The sequence below is a fragment of the Melopsittacus undulatus genome, chromosome 4 (genome assembly GCF_012275295.1).
Source record: "Melopsittacus undulatus isolate bMelUnd1 chromosome 4, bMelUnd1.mat.Z, whole genome shotgun sequence".
NCBI lineage: Eukaryota > Metazoa > Chordata > Aves > Psittaciformes > Psittaculidae > Melopsittacus > Melopsittacus undulatus.
The window spans coordinates 45,322,041-45,345,697 of record NC_047530.1 but is presented as its reverse complement, the minus strand read 5'-3'; the positions used below and the strand labels follow the sequence as shown (position 1 = coordinate 45,345,697).

The following is a 23,657-nucleotide window of genomic DNA, read 5'->3' as shown; positions in this document are numbered from 1 at the left end:
CCAGCATAACACACTTCTCGCAGAAGCAATCAGAAAGTGTAACAAGGAAAATCCATACCTCATATGCTTTTAAAATTAAAACCTACAAACACTTTGAGGCAAATTTTTTTATGGGCCAGTGAACAGACATACTGTGGGATGCTGATGTAAACCACCTGGGGTTAAAAGGACCCAACCACAGCTCACATAAGCCTAGTGACTGTTACACTATACAAAATCTAGATTTTCTGTCTTTAGTTATTGTGCAGCTCCTACTCCCCAAAATTAAACTGAAGACAATAAAGTCATCTGTTGCTGTGTAGGGTTTGTGTGACAACGTTTTGATTGCAGGGGGGAGGGATGGGAAGGAGGGGGCTATTGGTGTGGCTTCTATAAGAAGCTGCTAGAAGCTTCCCTGATGTCCAGCAAAGCCAGTGCTGCCTGGCTCCAAGACAGAACTGCTACTGGCCAAGACTGAGCACATCATCAATGATGGAAGCACCTCTAGGAGAACATATTTAAGAATGGGCAATAATCTTCTGTGGAACAGCAGCCAGAGAGAGGAATGAGAATATTTGAGAGCAACAGCTGTGCAGACATCAAGGTCAGTGAAGGAGAGGAGAAGGTTCTCCAGGTGCTGGAATGAGATTCCTCTGCAGCCTGTGGTGCAGACCATGGTGAGGCAGACTGTGCCCCTGCAGCCATGGAGGTCCACAGTGGAGCAGATCTCCACCTGCAGTCCACGGAGAACTCCATGCCAAAGCAGGGGGATGCCCAAATAAGGTTGTGATTCTGTGGGAAGCCCGCTCTGGAGCAGGCTCCTGGCAAGACCTGTGGCTCCAAGGAGAATGAAGCCTGCACTTGAGCAGGTTTGCTGCAGGACTTGTGACCCCACAGGGGACCCACACTGGAGCAGTCAGTTCCTGAAGGACTGCACCCCATGGGAGAGACCCATGCTGAAGCAAAAGAAGACTATGAGGAGTTCTTCCCCTCAGGAGAAAGGAGCAGCAAAGACAATGTGCTGTGAACTGACCATAACTGAGGCACTGTCAGGGAGAAGATAGAGAACACATGCATAAAGATAAGCCCTGGAAGAAGGGAGGCCTGGGGGGAAGGTATTTTAAGATTTGGTTTTATTTCTCATTATCCTAGTCAGATATGTCTGGTAATAAATTAAGCTAATTTCACCACGTCAAGTCTGTTTTACCCGTGATGGTAACTGGTGAATATTCTCCCTATCCTTACCTCAACACACAAGTCTTTTGTCTTTTGTTACATTTTCTCTCCCCTGAACAGCTGAAGAGGAGAGTGACAGAATGGCTTTGGTGGAAACTTGGTCTAACCAGGGTCACACCACCACAGCTGCACTCTCCATCCTAATTTCTCATGCAGCTTCTTATCAAAGTTGCAGCATTTATTTAGCTTTTCTACAGTTAACTTGGCTGATGTAGCTGTATTTCTTCATTTTCCCTTTCATTATTCTCCTATGCTTATTTTCTTTATTTGCATTAAGCTCTCTGGTTTGATATTTTAAGGGTGTTTTAGTTTTAAGATTTTGTTGGGTTTTGGTTTTTTTTTTTTTCTTTTGGATTGGGGTTTTTTTGGCTGGTTGGTTGGGTTTTGTGTGGGTTTATTTTTTATTTGGATTGGGTTTTTTATTTTTTCGTTGGTTGGGTTTTTTTAATTATGACTCTTTATGAAAAGCAATACAAAGTAATCTAAAGTAAATACATTTCTGAATAAGCAAAACGACAAACCTTCTGTAATATTGCTTCCTGAGCACGTAGGATGTACATTCCATAGCGTCTGCATAAAGGAGGCATCCACCTGAATACTTCCATTTGATATGGAGAGATGCTGAAATAAGGCAACAGTAACAAGAAACAGTGAAATTTATTAACTTTAAAACATTTAGTATATTGATTTCTCAACAAACTATAAATATATAATCAAGTAATTATACTACTAATATTCTTTAAAAAGAGTAGTCACTTGCTCTTAAAATTAACTCTTCTAAATCTAACCAGCAGACTCCAGCTGCATCTTAGAAATCTTCCACAGTTACAAGAGGAAAAACCTCCCAAACCAGAAAATGCTGAAGTACGCCTTGGGTTAAAGGCATGGAAATAGTCTTGTTTTGGGGAAGAGGGAAACCTTTCCCTGAGGTAAAATAAATAAATAAATAAACAAAAAATAAAAACATAAGCTCATTACAGCCAGGCATTATTTCCCACATGAGAAAAGAAATATCATCCATAAGAATCCCAACCATTTTCCCCAGCTCCTCACAGCACTTTGGATTTTCCCACCATGTGTCCACTCGCTAAACAAACAAACCTACCAGGTATCTTTCCGAGGACACACTGACCAAGATAAGATCATCACCTATTCGAACTTTTTCTCCTTCTGACCTTTGTTTAGAAGCAGGGTGTATTGTCCACCAGCATGCCTCACCTAAAGGACAGAGATACTTGCTGAGTGTATACAAAACAGACAATTCTCTGGAAACTTAAGGGTATCTTTATACAACATCGAAACACTGCAGTAAAGAATTGTTTTGTAAGACATTCCCCTTCTAATACCACCTCTTTTCAATCCATTTCAATTTTTTTTCATTCCTTGAAACTTTCTGTCAAGCACTCTTTCCCGTCACTGAAGCTAATATTTCTCTTTGCATGTTTTTTTAAAGCAACTAACCACTTACAAAACATTGCTCAGAACTGCTCTCACTTCCAGGCTCTCACTGCCAGTAAATTGCTGATAGTTATTTCAGTCTTAATTACCACCTTGTATTTCTTCTTTTACTTAATGTTAGCATTTAATTCACCATCTTTTGTATCATTTCCACTCTAAGCTACATTTATGCTGTAGAATACAGAATTTTGAAACAAATACTCCGTAACTTTACAGTATTACTATACTACAAATATCAGGTTTGGGAGCAGTTCCATTAGCACTACAGACCATATAACTACAGGTAGATAAACCCAAGGGTGATAACCACAGAACATTTCCTACACATTAACTGTAATATTCCAGATTACTTTGCACACACACCCATGCACACATCAAGTCTGGGAAGATTACGTAATTAATTCCACAGTTTCACACCCTTCAGGGTTTAGTTAAGACCCTGAAGAAAAGTTAAATACAGCTTTCTCACTGGGCAATGCAGTGGGAGAAAATGAAACAAGGTAAAATTGGTAGAGTAAGACAAAAATCTGTTTGATCCACTAGAAAATTTAATGTAATACCTTCTTAAAATTTGAAGGTTATGAAACTAGTTATAAAGAAGGCAATAAATAAATTTTACATCCCTTAAGTATGAAGTGCTAAATCTTTAAAAGAAAGTAATTTTAAATATCTAGTGGCTTTTCACTCAACACCTGTTAGGTGAAGAATACTTCCTTCAGCTGAAATTGATTCAATAGGACAGTTTCATGGTGGGGAAAGTAGGGCAAGGGTAAGTGACTGTATGGTGTTCAGTTTACAAGCATTCAGTAGTTACCAAAATCCTCTGTAGAGAATCAGAGCTAAGTATTCCTTTCATGTGTTGTTTTTTATATCTTACCTATGTGTACAAGGGTTTTTTTGTATATGTACAGTTAAGCAAATACCAATATGAGACAACTACAGATATTCATTACAAAACCTCCTGGACACATTCACAATAACTCTGAAAAAAATCCTATAAAATTATAAAGACAGATTTCACTGAACATATTCTCAGAGAAATAGAACACATACATTCCTTTTAGCAACATGTCTAAAAAAATGGTCTCCATCTAAGGCAACAACTAAAGATATAATCAAGTAACAAGCTGCTAAGATCTGTCTGAGACATATATAATATTCTATGGCTACAAATAACTGAAAGACAAATTTCACTCATTCATAAGAGAAGGTCATATAGATAGTCAAAGCCACCTGAAAAGTTTCAAAAATCATGGTCCACAAACATACATTAGCAATACCCCTTCATCATCTATTAATCTATTTTGATTTTAATTTCTTTTCAAAATAATGAATTGCAATTAGAAGCACAAGTTTATATTAATACAACTGGCATTTCTTTATTGGAAGTCTGTATACAGTGCAATCTCTATACAGGTACTTAGATTTTTCCTTCAAGAAACATGTCTAGGCCTGGGTAACAGAGTAACTTGTCACTTTCTGAGGAGCATCCACTGCTTTCAGTAACCATTAACACTATGTATATACAGCAGCATGTAAACTTATTTGTGCACTTTGTGGCCAGGTTGCTTTTAAATTCATTTAACATAGCTCCCAGTGGCATCTCATAATTTATATGGGATCTCAAGGAAGCACAATAATTTATACTATATTTCTGTCAGCAGCACTGTTACTGGCAGTGCTCCTGGAAATCTACTAATTAGATTTTAAAGCCTTCTCATCATTTCTTGTTTAAAACATATCTCTTCCACTCTGACTCATTATTATTTTGCTCCATTTTATGCTTCTATTCAGCTTTTTTAGCAATGTGTTGATTACATTTTTTCTGGTTTCCCGCATTTTAAGTTGCATACTTCTTTTGCTGTGTGGTTACATATATATGCTGAATGCACCTATATATGGCTTTTCTGTACCCTAACTATATTAAAAGTGCTGAACCACACAACCAGAAAACAAATGCATTGAATTTATTCAATTGCATTTTTTTACATTGACCATTATCACCAGTATCATTACAGTTGTGGTAAGTCAAAGGCACCCTCATATTCTTACACAAAGTCAGTGGAATCATAGAATAGTTAGGGTTGGAAAGGACCTTAAGACCAACAAGTTCCAACCCCCCTGCTACAGGCAGGGACACCTCCCACTAAACCGTGTTACCCAAGGCTCTGTCCAACCCAGCCCTGAACACTGACAGGGATGGAGCATTCACAACTTCCCTGGGCAACCCATTCCAGTGCCTCACCACCCTCACAGTAAAGAACTTTTTTCATATATCTAACATGAACTTCCCCTGTTAAATTAGCAAAAGTCATCAGTATTGACAGTCATCACTTTCTCTAATGAACACAAACATGACATTCATAAGCTTACAGTGTCACCAATTTCAACACCTCTTCTAAAACAAGAAATGTGTGACACGTTGTCCATCAAAAATAACTTGCCATACCTGCTGCATTTTCTCGCAGTCCCACATCAAATGCAAGTTTATCTGTCTGGGATCTTGATGATGTTAAACACGTCAAATACTGCAAAACAGTAAAATTATTGAAAACAAAAACCCATCAGTATCCACTAACACACATGCCAAATCAATACGTTCACATGGAGTCACATGTCTCTGTCACACAATCAGCCTGTGCTCAATTTTTTAAAATTAATTAAGCATGATGCTTAATGTATATAAGCTCTTCCTTACTTTAAAACATCAAAACACTTTTCCTCTTCAGCAGTATTCCTCTGTGCAGTTTAGCTTCTATTTTCCAAAGTTTCACATAGTTCAGCAGAGAGGAACAGGCAAACATCTTATTAAAGAATTACTGTAGTATGTTTTCTTCATGAAAACTTCACTTAGGTATAATTACATGGGCCCTAGTAAGTCAAAGGTCCACAACAGTAAAAAATTTCCAGTTGTACAATGTAGTGAAACAAGATTTATATAAAGCAGCCTGAAGATAGCATGTTTGTGAGCATAGTCTCTGGGAACTATGGGATGTTAAAAGAAACAACTTACAAAATATGATGGAAAAAATAACACATCACAATTAATTCATTTGTGATAGCAGCAATTTGCTAATGGAATTATTATTAAAATGGATTCTTTTATGGCACAGAAATAATCCTTGGCTAAAGGAGCTTTTCAGCTACATTTCTGAGTTAAATGGATTGAAGAATCTGAATTTAAAATATAAGGGCCACTTCCATTATGCTGAAACACAACCTATTTTCTTATCTAGTGCAGAAGAGAACTTAGAAACAACTTTCTTCCAAATTTATGTGGTTTTGACTTAGATAAAAATATGTTTATTTGAATTTTATGTTACTCATTCTCTGCAAGTGCTCATTCACTTACCATTTCACTAAACGAATGTCGAAGTAGTATAGCATGGCCGTACAGCAGGGTTCTGTGTCCACCCCCTTGAGCTGCCTACAGAACATGACAGAGAATGTCAGAACACTGCACTGTGTGGACTATGATCACAATTATGTAATAGCACAAGGAACTACCATAGTTCAAGTAATAACTGCAAATAACCAAGCAAATTATGAAATGGATATGCTGGGCAAAAATCATAATTATAAAGTAGCTACAGCATTAGCCAAATATCTGCCAAGGGAGCAACTATTTGTCCAAAGACTCTTATTGTGACCTATTTTTTATTATAAATAAAACTACAGCATTAAAAAAAAATGTTTCAAATAAAGATACTACTTACCTTTCTTATAAACTTCTCAGAGGCATTAAAAAAAGAAAAGTAGCAAAATAAATATAAATACATACACAAATTGAAATCTGAAAGAAGAAAAATGCACCCATTGCCCATAGTTTAAGCACGTATGAAGGATATCTTCTTGCTAGGATTAATGTTATTTTAAGCGTTTGCCAGATTAATTAGAGCAATTCCATCCACAATTTCAACCAAGCACAGTTATTAGCTTCAAACATGGAAATTTATTACTAGATCAGGGAGAGGCAAAACTAGATTTTCCATATGCTTCCTTTGGAGAATTTGACATCTTTTCAGCTCATTTTGGTGACCAGACAAAATAAATCCCAAGGAAAGAATCTTAACAAGAATGTTACCTATGGAACAACAGACAACAAGCTTTACACCTTTTCAAGTCTGCCTCTCTCAGCTTTTTTCTGCATCTACTATCTTGTTTCCTAGTTATTTATACATAACAAGCCCATTCAAACTTAAATGAACAATATGATCAAGAATCCTTGATTTATTGTGGTACTTTCCACTGAAACTAAGTTTTTTTTTTTATTATTATTATTTTTTCCCCCAGATTATACATTAAGCACTTTTTTAGGAATGTGATCTCCAAATTTTGCAGATTTATGGATATCATGGTTAATGTTGATACTAATTATACTATGTTAGGCAACATTACGCTAAATTTTTTTCTCTCAGTCCTGATCATAACATTTGCACCTTGTATGTCTTGAGTAAGAAGAAAAGGTCTAACATCAGAATCCCAGTAAGTCAGAAATCACTGATTCAAGAATGCCTCATGTTATAGCCTGAAACTTTTTTTAACACAGAGCTTTTTATGCATTTAAAAGGGCATTTTCCTTATGGTCTTACTGTTTCATATATATTTAGACAATTGTTGAATATGAAAGCTGATTCCCCAAAATAAAACTTTAGAACAAGGATCGTCTCTCTAGTGTGTTATATATTGCTAAAGGGGATTGCCTTTAAGGTCAGTTCTTTTCCTTGGATTCATGTGAAAGGGACCAAGACAATTAAAGGGCAGTTCAAGGAACTCAGATAATGGTTATACATATGTACACAAATGATTACGCAATCTATGAACAAATAAACTATGAAAGATAAACTACCAATTAGGTCAATAGGATTATATGCTACATAAAACTTGTGCTCTACAGAAGTACAGCTTAAAAGACATCAAGCTGAGGAAGCTATCACATTCTGTAGCTCAACATATAGAATGCTTAATCATAATCAAAAGATTAAAAATTAAATACTATTTGTCAAAACAAAGAATAAAAGCCCAAAAACAATTCAGCAGAGGTCATTTATTACACCTACAATATAATAAGTATCCTATTTTTTTAGGTAATAGCAAACACATTAACAAATAGGGATTTGGGATGTGGTTATGCTGGAACTTCATGTCATACACAGTAAATTTTATTGAGACATTTCTCAGAATTATATGTATACTATGTATACTCTCCTTCACAATATGATCCATATAATCAAGTAAAATTTCTCAGTACACCCAGAAGAAAACTAAAAACCTGTAAATCTAGATAACAATTTTGGACCTGCATAGACAATGCATTAGATTATTGGAAAAAATGGAGACAAATATAAGAGAGCTATTGTTGGTTATTCAGAGAACATAGCATACTTTTAGATATCATCATAGAATCATAGTTGGAAAGGACATTAAGATCATCTAGTTGCAACTCCCCTGCCATGGGAAGGGACACCTCATGCTAAGCCATGTCACCCAAGGCTCTGTCCAACCTGGCATTGAAGACTGACAGGGTTGGAGCATTCACAACTTTCCTGGCCAACCCATTCCAGTACGTCACCACCCTTACCATAAAAAACTTCTTCCTTATATACAAACTAAAATTCCCCTGTTTAACTTTTAACCCATTACCCCTTGTCCTATAATTACAGTCCCTAGTGAAGAGTCCCTCATCAGCATCCCTGGAGGTCCCCTTCAGGTACTGAAAGGCTGCTATGAGGTCTCTACACAGCCTTCCCTTCTCCAGGCTCAACAGCCCTAACTTTCTTAGCCTATCTTCATACGGGAGGTGCTCCAGTCCTCTGATCATCCTCATGGCTCTCCTCTGGACTTGTTCCAACAGTTCCATGTCTTTTTTATGTTGAGGACACCAGAACTGAACACAATACTCCAAGTGAGGTCTCATGAGAGCGGAGTAGAGGGGCAGGATCACCTCCTTCGACCTGCTGGTCATGCTCCTTTTGATGCAGCCCAGGATACAGTTGGCCTTCTGAGCTGCAAGCGCACACTGAAGCTGGCTCATGTTCATTTTCTCTTCAACCAACATGCCCAAGTCCTTCTCCGCAGGGCTGCTCTGAATCTCTTATCTACCCAACCTGTAGCTGTGCCTGGGATTGCTCCCACCCAGCTGTAGGACCTTGCACTTGCATGGTTAAACTTCATGAGGTTGGCATTAGCCCACCTCACAAGCATGACAAGGTCCTGCAGGATGGCATTCCTTCCCTCCAGCATATCAACCAAACCACACAGCTTGGTGTCATCAGCAAACTTGCTGAAGGCACACTCAATCCCACTGTCCATGTCACCAGCAAAGATGTTGAACAAGACTGGTCCCAACACCGATCCCTGAGGGACACCACTCGTTACTAGTCTCCGAATGGACATTGAGCCATTGACCACAACTTTTGGCATGCAGCCATCCAGCCAGTTCTTTATCCACTGAGTGGTCCACCTATCAAATTGATGTCTGTCCAGTATAGAGACAAGGATGTTGTGTGGGACAGTGTCGAATGCTTTGCACAAGTCCAGGTAGATGACATCAACTGCTCTACCCCTGTCCATAACTTCAGTAGCATCATCACAGAAGGCCATCAAATTGGTCAGTCAGGATTCCCCCTTAGTGAAGCCATGCTAGCTGTCAACAACCACCTTGTTCTTTTTCATGTGCCCTAGCATGCCTTGCAGGAGAATCTGCTCCCAGATTTTGCCAGGCACAGAGGTGAGACTGACTGGTCTGTAGTTCCTTGGGTCATCCATTTTCCCCTTCTTGAAAATGGGGGTTATATTTCCCTTTTTCCAGTAATCCAGAACTTCACCTGACTGCCATGATTTTTCAAATATGATGTACAGTGGCTGAGCAACTTCATTTGCCAGCTCCTTCAGGACCCGCAGATGGATTTCATCATGGCTGATGGACTTGTGTACGTTCAGCTTCTTAAGATGGTCTTGAGCCAGATACCCCCTACAGTGGGCCTAGGGTCTTCATTCTCACAGTCCCTGCATCTGCCTTCCAAGATTTGAGTGGTGCGGTCAGAGCCTTTGCCAGTGAAGACTGAGGCAAAGAAGCCATTAAGAACCTCAGCTTTCTCCAAATCCAGGGTAGCCAGCTCTCCTGATAGCTTCCAGAGGGAGCCTATGTTGTCCCTACTCTGTCTTTTATTCACTGCGTACCTATAGAATCCCTTCCTGTTATCCTTAACATCCCTAGCCAAGTGTAATTCCAACTGGGCCTTAGCTTTCCTAACCTGGTTCCTAGCTTCCCAGGCAACATCCCTGTATTATTCTCAGGCAGCCTGTCCTTGCCTACACCTTCTATAAACTTCTTTTTTCCTTTGAATTTTCCTCAGCAGCTCCTTATCCACCCAAGGGGGTCTCCTGGCCCTCCTGCTGCACTTCCTTCTAGTTGGGATGTAACACTCCTGAGCTTGTAGAAGGCTGATTAGAAACTATAAATAAAAAAAATCCAAAAGTTCCTCCACAATATGTCATCCATTAAAAAATTGTTGTAATAATATATCCTGCAGGAACTTACCACTGCTTGGCAAAGAAAACCAGAAAAACATTATGTAACAGAGCATACAATACTTCTTTCATAAATTACAACACTTTTTTAATCAACAAGGAAAACCTTAACAGCAAAATCAACTGTAATTACAAACAAGTTGTCAGAAGAAAATTACATGTATTCGATATGTAACAAATATAGGCATACTGAGAGCAAGGAATAAAGCACCTCATACTATTTTTTTATACTGAAAGCTTTTAAGTTAATCACTGGTATTTTTAAGGCTGACTCATTAAATTAAAAAAAAAAACAAACCACAAAACAACAACAAACTAACAAACCCCAACAACAACAAAAAACCCCAAATCTAATAAGCTACATTCTTCCTCTAGAAAAATCTGAAAGAGCAGAACTCTTCCAAACTAAGTTTAATATGGAAAGCAATCCAACGGAATGATAGACTGGTAGAAACAACGTCTGACTACCCTTTTGGTGAAGAAATATTTCCAACTATCAAACCTAAACTTCCCCTGGCACAGCTTGAGGCTATTGACTCTTGTCCTATTACTTGATACTTGAGAGAAGAGACCAGCCACCTCCCCACTCCATCGTCCTTTCAGGTAGTTGTAGAAAGTGATAAGGTCCCCACTGGGCCTTCCCTTCTCCAGACATTCCTCATTAGACTTGTGCTTTAAGCCCTTCACAAGCTCTGTTGCCCTTCTATGGACCCACTCTAGCAACTCAGTATCTCTCTCGTAATGAGGGGCCCAGAAATGAACATAGTATTTGAGTATTTCTGATAGAGGGTGGGATGCTGTTGGCCACCTTGACTGCCTGAGCACAAGCTGACTCATGTTCAGCTGGCCATCAATCAGACTTCCCAGGGTCCTTTCCACCGAGCAGCTTTCCAGACACTCTTCCCCAAGCCAGTGGCATTGCATGGGGTTGCTGTGGCCCAACTGCATGACCTGGCACTTTGACTTGTTGAACCTCTTACAGTTGACCTTAGTCCATCGATCCAGTCTGTCCAGATCCCTCTGCAGAGCCTTCCTACCCTCAAGCAGATCAGCACTCCCATCCAATTTGGTATTGTCTGCAAATTTACTGAGGTTGCACTCAACCTTCTCATCCAGATTGTCAACAAATGTATTAATCAAGACTGACCCCAGTACTGAGCCCTGAGGGACACCACTATTGACCAGTCGCAACTAGAAGTGACACCATTTACCACCACTCTCTGGTCACTACCATGCAGCCAGTTTTTATCCCAGTGAAGAATCCATCTCTCCAGACCACAAGCAGACAGTTTCTCTAGGACAACACTGTGGGAGACAGTGTAAAATGTTTTTCTAAGGTCCAAATAGACAATGTCTACAGCTTTTCCCTCATCAACCAGTCAGGTCACCTTGTCATAGCAGATGAGGTCAGTTTATGAATCTGCAGTAATTCTCTGTCCTGGGTTCAGCAGTAGCAGTCATTTTTCTCCTTCTTAGTAGCTGGTGCAGTGCTGTGCTTTTGGCTTTCAGCCTGGGAACAGCTCTGATAACACCGATGTTTTTAGTTGTTGCTCAGTAATGTTTACTCTGACCAAGGACTTTCTGAGTTTCATGCTCTACCAGGCAGGAGGGGAAGCTGAGAGGAAGCAGAGACAGGACACCTGATGCGAACTAGCCGAAGAGGTATTCCATATGACAGCATGTCATGCCCAGTATATAAGCTGGGGGTAGTTACCCAGAAGGGATAGATCACTGCTAGGGTCAGGCTGGGTATCGGTCAGCAGGTGGCAAGTGTATTCCCTTCCCATGTTATTTCCTTTATCATTATTATTATTGGTGGTAGCAGTAGTGATTTGTTTTATACCTTAGTTACTGGACTGTTCTTATCTCAGCCCATGGGAGTTACATTCTTTCAATTCTCCCTCCCATCCCTTCAGAAGCAGGGGAAGAAGAAGGGAGGGAGTGAGTGAGCAGCTGCATGGTTCTGAGTTGCCCTCTGGGTTTAAACCACAGTATTCTCTCAATAAGAAAGATGATTTCTCATTAGAAATTACTTTATTCCACCAAGTTTACTATGTAAACAGCGTTCACAATCTCTACAATACCTTAGGGTGTTTTAAGACTGTCTGTAGTTTATCCTAAACTACTCTTGTAGACTTATGGCTACTATACGTAGATTAAATACAAAATTCATCTCATTATTTTAGCCTGCAGAACTATACCTAACTTAGTGAATTAAATAAGCATAAACCAGACAGCAGCAATGTTCCCTCTGTGAGTACATACACACACTTCTATATGAATATGGTTTACATATCTTGCTGTTACATGTCCAGAATATGTATCTCTCTCCTAACTGAACTGATATGATTTCCATGCATGAAGTACAACAGAAACAAGCTTACAAAGAAAAAAAAATTCTTTGATAGAATGAAAGGTAGGTACTGCAGTGTTATTACTTAGCATTATAAAATTGTGAAAGCATAAAACTGAAGTTTCACTCCGTCAATGATTTTAAATTACAACCTGTTCCTTTTTTTTTTTTTAATTCAGATTTAAAAAAATCCTGACTTTGAGCTGTTAAGTATTTACTGATGAAGTCATGAGGAGTTTTAGTCTAGAAGTTCTTTCACTCCATAGCAAGAAACTCCATAGTTTAATCTGGCTGCTTGCAGCAATTCGTTATTTTTTTCAAAAAAGAGTAATTTAGATCATTAGTGCCTTACTTTTTGGGATGATATAAAGCTTTGGCAGCTTGCTTTTAAATGAAAATTTTTAAAGTTAAGAGATATATTTGACCATCTTAACACCTATCTTTCTGCAAAACAAAATGTTTTTAAAAAATATTTTTTTCCTTTGTTATTATCTAATGCATACAACAAACAATCACAGAATCATATAATCACAGAATGGCTAGGGTTAGAGAGGACCTTAAGATCATCTAGTTCCAATTCCCCAGCCATGGGCAAGGCCACATCCCACTAGACCAGGTTGCTCAAGGCCCTGTTCAAACTTGCCTTGAACACTGCTGAGAATGGAGCATTCATAGCCAGTCATAGCTAGAGTTAACACTTGAATTTCCTGTGAAAAACGAGACTCACTATTGTGTAACAAATGCTTAAGCTTTAATGCTTCTTACTTACAAATAGATAAAATTTATGAGTGTTTTGAAGTGGTGAATTGCTCTGCAACAATGAAAGACTACAGGCTGATTGGCAATTCATAATTCAGAGAAAAAATGATCAAAATTGATACTATAGACATTTTTTATCTTTAGAAAAATAATACGTATTTTGAATGTATCACTTCTGCACAGACACATATGACATTAAAAAAATTAGCCTAAAGTAAATAAAACACCCTTCTGATTCTCCCTTCTAAGATATTTACTAAAATTCCCCTTCTCCCACACATTATTTTCTAGGGTTGTACTACAAAAAGGAAGAATACACTAAAACAGAATGCATATTGTATGAATCCCAGAGAGAAACCAAACTTCAGCTCAAGAGAAAATACGAATGTTCTGGTTCTACATAAAATAAAAATGAAAACTGATAGACTATCCAGCTCTGAGGACTGTATGTATCATAATTAGTTGCCATTTAATTTCATAAGAGAAGTAAAGCCATAGAATTTTATCACATTTAGTTTAGAAGAGTGCAAAAATTCAATTCAGTTCAGCAGAAATTGGAGAGTTAGGGTCCAAGCAAGCAAATTAAGGTAAGTCTTCCACCCAGGCTTTTGGACTAAGCAGGAAAATCAATTCAAACCCAGCATCATGGAAAATAACAGCAAGCTGATCTAACCAGGCAGCAGAAATATAACAGGTACAGTAAACACTGATTCACTCAGGTTGCACACAACAAAGTCAAGGCTTAGGTCAAGTTTAAGAAACCTAAATGTGACTACAAGTAATTTAACTTTAAGTGAGAGTGAAATGCAAAGGATTTTTGTTCACACAAGTTGTGTGGTTTTCCTGGTGCCAGAAAGCAAATATGGAATCTGTCATAGCAAATAAACATTGTAAAGTCTTATTATACATTTGCTAATAATACTTCATCCCATGAATTAAGAAGTGGTTGTACTTTTTTTTTTATTTCAGATTTCAGTTGTTCACTGAAGAAAACAATAAAGGTGATGTCACATTTTAAATTCCTAAAATTTACACACATGAGTATAACAGAACAGCCATCAGCTGAGAGTGAGACCATAGGGAGTGGGGATTATAGGTCAATTTTATTTCCTTTTTGAGAAACACAAGCTCTACCTAGGGATATAGAACTAGATTATGTACCTAAATTACCTCTTGAAAGCCATTCACAGAAGCAACAAGTGTTGCTTTTAAAACTTCTAGAAGTATTAATGCATAGATGAGACCTAACTCTGTCTCACCTCCACCATCAGCAATGAGGTTCATCCAATCACTGAAAAATTATCATTGTTCATGCAGACCACTGAAAATAGAGGCAAATCTGTATCTTGAGTTTAGATTAGGCTTCATTTTTACTTGTAACACCATCACATTTTTGCCAAACAAATACCTCAGAAGTTCTATAAAGAATACAGTTCTTAAGTAATTTGGTCAATAATATATAATGTAGAATAAAGCTTTTCAACATCCTGATCACTCTAGTGTGGAAGTCCTTTTTCAATCATTCTTAATATATCTTAGATTTGAAATAATAATGCAATTGAAACATTAGTAATATGAAATGCAAGCACAGTTACAACATTACATTATATTGTAAGCATTCCAGTAACTATGCTTGTCCTAATATAGTAAAAGATTAAGAAACCCAAAGAAGAGAAATTTGAAATAATTATTTCTATCCAGCAGTTCTTACTTGTTACCACAAGTTAAATAACTTGAAATTACACTGAAACAATTTGGTTATGCAACTACAAAGATAAATATTGTATATTTATGTATGAACTAAAATAGATTTAAATTTGTCACTTCGTTTCATTGACAGGACTTAATTTCTAGCTATTAATTTCATGTGAGGATAAATCAAACTAAATCCAAATACCTGAAATACTCTCTTAGCTCAGTGAAATGAGAATACTTACATGATGAAAAAATTATTTTGCTTTCTCCATTAATAAATAGCACTGTAATACAATAATGATTTTATGGCAATTATCTATGTTTCAAACAAAAAAAAAACCTTATATAGTCTCCTCAGGTTAATGAAAGCCAAACTCAGTCAAGGATCCTCTTTCTCCTTTCTCAGTACCAAGGTCTGAACTGACAGTAATAAATGATATCTGAAGATGATGTTTCTGGCTTTTGTAAATATTTCAAAGGACTAATTGCACCTGTCCCGCAATGCTAAAGAGAAATTTATATGATTACAGTATTGAGCAATACGCCCCAGAAATACAAGAAAAATGAAGAATCTGCTATGACATGAGGCACCTCCCCTGGAAAACCCTGTGATAAGAAAGGAGAACAATCCATATTCAGAAATTTAATACTCTTTGATGTCAGTTTACTTACCCCATCACTAGCATTATCCGCTGTGTTGGCCAGCATTTCTTGAAGGGCTCTGACGGACAGGGACTGTTCAAGGACAAAATTACAGACGCAAAGGTCCGGAGGAACATACTGTAAAAACAAAAAGGATAAAAAAGATCAGCAGAGCAGGATGAAAAGTGTGTTTGAACAATTTAATTTTAAAAAATATACTTAATGTTCCCTCCTTTGTAACTGAGATACATGCTAACTCCTTTATCAAAATAATATAAATCCATTCTTCATAACTTGTCAGTGCAATTTTTCCTAGAGTTGTATTTCTCACAGTAAACCAAAACATCTTCAGATCCAAAAGTATGTATTAGTGCTTAGCTGCCTTTTAAAATCACACCATGAACATTGTATTTGTTCTCCAGTGTCATTGACAAAACAGAAGCGAAGGTATGTGATCTTATGTGACATATAAGGTTAACACTCTGAACGTATTTATAGCTGTCACTAAATAGTAAAGGTTCAGAATCTTGAGATATAACAATATTAACTATTTTACATCCTCTCAATTGCTGGATCAATCTGTCTGCTGGATTTGAAACACAAAACTTACATTCACTTCAAGAGCAGCAGATTTTTTTACTTTTTTTTTTTTAATTTCTTGGCATTCATGTGTCCAAAGTAAGATGTGTCCAAGAAGAAAGTCTCAAGGGGAATCATAAATGTATATAAATATGTGACAGGAAAGTACAAATAAGGCAGAGCCAGACTCTGTGCAGTGGTACCCAGTGAAAGGGGAAGGCACTGTAAGTAAATTTATGTAGCAGAATTAATAGGCTGGTATGATATACAATAAAAGAAAGCAGGAATTTGGAATAATTAGTTCTTCAAAGTCAGTGAGACTTCTGGGGAGTTCTTCCAGCACACCTCTGCATAGCCTTGTTGATACATACAGGGAGAGCTACAAAAATACAAAGTTGATACAGGAAGCCTACACAAATTTGCAAAGGAAATCTAAGGAAACAAGTGACAGTCCTGCCCTGACAGCTGCTCTTTTTTTAAAAGTTATTTAAGTTATTAAGTTATTTACAGGTCTTTCATGCAGAGTTACCAGTTTTCCATCAACACATTCACAACACTGAAGATACCTCACTTTTCTGAATCCAGTCTTCTGGATTCCTCCAGGCATTATCATAACATTAATTTCTTGTAGGTGATATGCTCACTAATCACATCTTTGGCCACAGCTTCTCGTGTGCAGTATAAAAACCACTGACATGAGTTGGTACAGCTGGTAGTGATTTACTGGGTTTACTTTTACCAGACCTGTAAATTATTACATTCTGTCCTTAGGACAGAAATCTTATGTTAGCTATAATTCTTTTCAGGCATTTAAGTTTATTTGACAATTCTGCTACTAAAATTGATGTTAGCATATTACTATTATTTTTGAGGAATATCATTCTTAGTTACCAATAGAAGTTAACTGCTGCACTAGACTATCAGCTTTGAAATACATCAAATTTTAAAGCATCACTTTAAAAACAAAGAAAACAGCAATGAAGTAATATAATTAGATCACGTCATTCTACAATTTTGCTGTTTCATATTTAGGGTTTTGGGGTTCTTTTTTTGTTTTTTGGGGGTTTTTTACCTCTAATTAATTAGATTTTTTCTCTTACATTTTAAATATCAGACATTATTTAGACAAATGGCTTCTGGTAATTCAAAAAGGAGCACATAAACAGGATGAACATAATCTCATACTATTGAATTAATGAAAAAGTGCATTTAAAATCCCGTCACAGTAAGATAAATTATTAGCAAACCAACAGTGCAATAGTTTTTACTGTAAAGAAATAATATGTAAGTTGCATATGGATCTATATTAAAATTCGAACAGATGTTGTAGTTGTTATTCCCTTCAGCGTGTCATAAAAATTACCAAAACCAGATAACCACTAACTATAGAAACCCCATTTTTTCCTCTGTGAGGTTCTAAGAATTTTTTATCCTGTTTTCTTGCCTCCCTTTACTTTTAGCTACTTCTATTTTCTGATTACTGAGAACTCAGATTAAAAAATTAATCTTAAAGTTACACCCTTTCATTCTAGAATGAACAGATACGTTTAGTTATTTCTTGTCTACTTTCTGTTTTCCAGAATTACTTGAATGCAAAAACATTTCCTTTTTTGATTTAACAATACTAAGCCGATGTTTAATGAGTGTAGAAGCTGTCACATCTTCTGCAAACAGATTTTGGCTTTGGTAAAGTAATCAACTAAGGAAGACAGTAGAAGGTAACACTGTGATTTTCTGCTGTGGACTTCTGTTGTTAAACACACCTTTAATCTTCAATGCAATTTCTTCTTAACACAAAGAAGAAATCTAACTGTACAAAGTAATTCTCAGGGATCAGAAAAGCATAAGGAATCTATCTCAGGTAAAAAATACCATTGTAACAGGAAGGACAGTCTTCTGCTGTATAAAATAAAAGGACTTCTATTATCAATATTCCCATTTTGGAAGCTTACAGGCAGGAAGCTTTCCTTTTTTAAACTGAACAAACTGTGTCCTCCTCCAATTATTATTCTCACAGCACTTCCTAGAGCAATCTCAATTTTATTGACATTAATATGAATTTGAATGCCATGACATTTCAGCAGCATTGACACAGAGGAAATAAATAAATAAATAGATAGATAAACAGATGCAGAGATAGTATAACTTCCTATCGCCTAGTAAGATTCTTTTGATTGTAATTCTAAAAACTACGCAAGATCCCTTGAGCACACCATTCAGCATTCAGTGAACTTATGACTGTGTAACATCCATGTAACATCCATCATGACCTCCACATTCTTTACAAGAGGCAGGAATGATTTTCCATTTTATAAGAACATTTTTGCGCTCAGTTATTAGAATTTAGCCTGACAGCCCTTAAATATATCTCTGCTTTCTAAGAATACAATCTTGCATGTGTGGCATGACTCTACCAATTGCTAGTTCCTCAATGTTTTTATCATCTGAAAAAAATTGCATATGTTAGTTTAAAAGATGTCTTAATTGACAAAAATATTCAATGGCACAGTAGTGAGAACATAACCATGTAGGATTTAATCAGAAGTACCACCTATTCAACAACTTTATTTTAGTCCACTGAATATGTGCCATTTTGGTTTTCTCTCTTTTATTTCATAACCAAAATTTCACCCAAATTTAAATGAAAGCAAGTGTCAGCACTAAGGGTTGTTGGCAAGTATTGTACACTCTAATCATCCAGATTAACTGTCTACACTTCCCTTCATACAGATGTATTTACATGCCCCTTTCCAAAATTCTTTACTGTTCTGGGTCAAGACCAGCAGTTCAAAAAGCTTCTCTGTAAACTCTTCTAAAAGAGTTACATACAAGTTTTCTGAATTTCTTGATTGTAAACAAACTTCAGAAGCTTCTGTAGCGTTATCTACTACTAAGATGTTTACAAACTGTAAGTAGATCTATGCCATTCTACAGTAATACATACTATTCCTCTGACTGAACTCTTGGAATGCAAAGAAACGCAAATTTAGATGCAGCATAATTTTCCACCCTAGAGATGAACGAGGACCTCTCATACTGTATAAATAAAACCGTGGATGTAGCATGGTCATAATATCCAGACTAAAAATAGGACCACATACCAACATTTCAAAAGAAAAGATACAAAGACCCTACTAAAAAAAAAAAAAAAAAAGCCAAAAAAAAAACCCAAAACCCAGAAGAAATAATTTATCAGAAGAAAAGACATAAAGAGATATAAAGGAGAAGTAAATGATGCAGAGAAAACAAAAAGAATGAGGAGGTCTTTCTCTGTTTGCATTTACACTTTAACATTTTGCTCTAGCACGACTCTGAAGTTTCATTTCTTCTATGAAGCTTCTCTTATTACCCTGTTTTCTTTTATTTTTTTCTTCACAGCTCTCTAGCTTTTTTTTTCCACTGGCCACTTTTCTTTAAAGCTTATAAATTACTTGATAATTCTGTTCCCTGTACCCTCAACTTTCTGACTAATAAACACAGAAGCAAAGCTTAAAGCCAGAAACTAATAGGTGACAATGCTTCTAAAATTACCAATCCAGTGTATCAAGATATTTGAACCTACAGCAGTAATAGGAATAAGTTTTTTTGTGAACTTTATCATTAATAATATTCTGGAGACCTTATCTTGAAAATACAAAGTATTTCAATTACCAGAATTATTTTAAAGAGTAGTGGCTTTTGACTGTTAACAGATATATCTCAAAGTATATTTAGAATCTCCAAGAAATCTCATGTTGCAGTCACAAAAGAAAAGCATACAAAAGCTGCATCTAGCATCACATTAAAGAAACTGTAGTTAAATGTATTTGTGAATAATAAGTAGGTTAAATTTCACTGATTCATTGCACCAGTTGGGAGTCTCAACTTCTTACTTTAGCTTCTGATGTTGGTTCCAAAAAGCACAGGCGATTCCCAAGTCCCTCAGCCGCCAAGCAAAACTTCCTTTGTTCTTTGTGGATACTGGCAACACACTGAAGTACTACTTCGTCATCCTGTTACAAAACAAGGTACAAGGGAAAAAAAAGTAAATATTTGGAAGTTACATACACATTACAGTGCTCAGAAATTTTAGAAAATGGAATCCATTTAAAATGAACACATACTTCTACAGCTGATATCATGTACATATGCAGGGATTCCTTTGAAATGTATGTAAACAGATATTTATGTATAGATTTATACTCAAAACCACATCAAAGTGTCAAAGACTATGTACTGTCTCCAGGACTTTCACAAGTGCTGTATGCTCCTTAGCAGTGGCTTGGTACGATGCCACAAAAAACTGTAAGCACACTGTTACTCAGTTTTACTCAGTAAAACATGTTTAAAGTTTACAATAAAAACCTGTTGCTATGACTTTGCAAAAAACAGTAACCTAAATATAAACAAATTAATTTTGCTAGCACAGTAAGCACTCATCACAGGTCCTCTGAATGTACAATCTTCACTTTTAAGGCCTTGTTTAATTTAGACATGATGACCAAAGATCAAAAAACCACTTTTCAAGTAACGGTTCAAGTAACCCATAAGTACTTACTCCTCCAAAGACATATTCCAAGAATAAGAACATTCAGGAAAAGTGACATACAACAGTCCTATTGTTTGGTTATCCTAATTATTCTAAATGCTTTTTTACAAATTGTTACATAATGCAATGCCAGAGACACACTTACTTATAAAGTGCCAAGCACTTATTCACCACTTAACACGAGATATAAGTTGATATAAGCAAGCCAAAAGAGATTATTTTTAGTACTCAACTGTGTCAAAGGTATATACAGAATTAAAAGTCATTTTACCTTCCAAAACTTGTCCACTAACAAAGGAAAACATCACTTGCAGACCAGCACACAGAAGAATTTATTTTTAAACAGGTATGTAAACTGTTCAACAAAAGACCTTCCATAGAAGTTTCCTAGGGGGTGGAAGCTGATAAAACAAGAGCAATATGATATGGCAGTGTCCCAGCTATGAAGTTACACTGCTGCCACTTATTATTGTCAAAGAAGATACACAACAGCCGCCTGTACTGAACTCGGATCACTTGAACAATTATGTTCTAAAAGCAGTGTTGCTTTTTTCAGTCCCCTTATGCAACTGCAGTACTATGACAGTAGACAGTTACAGGCACTTGAAATAAAACCTGGGATTGACAATATGATTTTACCAAAGTAATTAACTTTAATTAATATGTCCTTTAAAATGGGAATTCAAAAGCAGGTTTCTCACTTGTGTGATCGTGCAAGTGTGTGCAAGTTATACGCCTTTTTTTCAGGTGACATTTCACTGCCTATCTGCTACTACTAAAACGGACTATTCACCCATGCCACAGACTAATCAGCAGTTACAGGCAGCATTTTCCTTATCTATCTTTGCATAACAACCAGTAGCATTTTTAACAGTACAGAATGGGAATTAAAAAAATTTTTATAAACAATTCTAAAATATACTGTCAGGTAGGAGGTAAACCGAATTAGCCAATTAATGCTAAACAAATTAATTTTCTCTTTGCTGCTTCTGTAAAATGTTCTCTGAAAGTCTCAGCTTTCAAACTCATTAGTTAAAAATATTTCTACTTTTTAAATGTCAGTGTAATAAGTTGAAAAATCTAAACAGTACAATGCAACTCTCATTACTATATCCCGCTGCTAATGAATTAAAAAAACCTCTAGTATCAAAAGCATATCTATTTGGGGGCAAAAAAATCAGAACGTGTAAGATAAAAATAAAGATTTTTGAAACATATTTTATCATCTCATTCCTGGATAAATCTTTGGACATACATATTCCAGACATTTAAAAAGATTAAAATACTAAAATATGAATTTATGAATAGCAAGATTTAGAATAAAATTGAGATTCACCCTTTAGCTTGCATTATCGGTGGATTACATTAAATTACTTATACATAGCTGAAATTATATTTATTCTCTTTACTACATTAAAGTGGCCATCATTCCACAGAAGCATATGCATAGTACCTATTGTATTTCACAGTTTTCTAAGAAATAAAATTATGCATCAGACAACATACATAAAGAATTACATAAAATGAATTACTCAAATAAATGAACAATTTTCTTTTTACTTCCACATGCATAAAAGACTTATAGTTTCCATCATAATGAAATTGATGTTTTAATTTTCTAGAATAAAAAAAAAATCAGCATTTCTTTTTAGAATATGCACTGTAATCACAAAGTCTTTATCAATCATTAAATGCCATAACCCCAAAACACAAACACTGCTGATGTCTTAAGTAAGGACAGTGTTCAACATTGATGTTTAACATTATTCCCCTAAATTTCTAATGTACCCTTTTTATTTGTGCTACAGCATTTAACAAACTATGTATTTGCGACATAGGATGCACAATGTTACTAAAGCTTCTAAAAGTGGCAATAATATTGTATTTCAACATGGTTTGGAGAAGACTTTAAAAGAGTTTATCATTCAGGTGTAGGTGGACTGAGCATAAGGAACTAGTGGAAGCCATATAATCTGCAAATAAGCCAATTCACCATGAAGATGACTCAGTATTACAGTGAACTTACTGAAGTATGATCATTCTAGCTGAGGTCTGAAATTGCTTTTCTGGCCTGAAGACAGTAATAGAGAAGATTTTTATGGAGTTGTTATCCTATAATGAAATTGCAGATCATGCCTCAACAGTATCTTGTTTTCTTGAGTCTTCTCACACAAATACTGGTATTCTAAAATTTATTTAACCTTGATCTTCACTTTCGCATAATTTCATCTATTTACTTCAGTATACCTTTTTTAGTATGATGCTAACCATTCTATAATTCTATGAGGAGAAGCCTGCATACCCAATGAGATGTGGAGGCTTGTGGTAAACAGAGACAAGTTGTTAGTTAAGGATAACAAAAAAAAAAAAAACAAGCAACAAAAACAAACGCTGCAAACCACACAAATTCCTTGAGACTCAGTCTGCCAACGAGGAATGTAGCAAATCTAAAGTATTTAAATGTGAGCTCTGATATTTCCCTGATTAGAAATTTTACTTAATCTAGTCAGTTTAGTTTTGATAGGTTTTGTTACTGTTTTTCAATAGAACAGGTTTAAAAGTGCATGGAATGGCAGCCTGAAAATGACCTCTGTAAGCAATGGTCTGACACGTCACTAGAGAAGTGCTAATCTAGATCATGTTTCTCAGATGATCTAATGTGCTTAATTTAAGAAAAAAGTCCACTTCAAATTTCTGATCAGCTTGAAGTACTGTTACAGATTAACACCTCTCTCCACCACACATTACATCCCTTCAGATCAAAAGTGTAACATGGTACAGTCCTATCAAAGTTCTCTAATTTTTTCAAGGTTTTGCTTCAGTGAATATTTTGCTTCAAGGAGAATAATTTCAGGTTGATCAAAATACTTCCATGATTTACTTATCTTCTAAAAG

The 23,657-nt window shown here is 36.2% G+C and overlaps 1 protein-coding gene across 1 annotated transcript in view; it reads right to left on the bottom strand.

Moving 5' to 3' along the window:
- RYR3 (ryanodine receptor 3) overlaps positions 1-23,657 on the bottom strand; it is a 215,655-nt gene that overhangs the window by 150,565 nt on the left and 41,433 nt on the right. Inside the window, exons 2-7 of the mRNA XM_005149274.3 lie at positions 20,107-20,226; positions 15,686-15,793; positions 6,026-6,100; positions 5,123-5,201; positions 2,321-2,433; positions 1,737-1,836 (exon numbers count right to left, since the gene is read on the bottom strand). Coding sequence (XP_005149331.2) covers positions 1,737-1,836; positions 2,321-2,433; positions 5,123-5,201; positions 6,026-6,100; positions 15,686-15,793; positions 20,107-20,226 — 595 coding nt within the window. The remainder of the gene's footprint in view (positions 1-1,736; positions 1,837-2,320; positions 2,434-5,122; positions 5,202-6,025; positions 6,101-15,685; positions 15,794-20,106; positions 20,227-23,657) is intronic.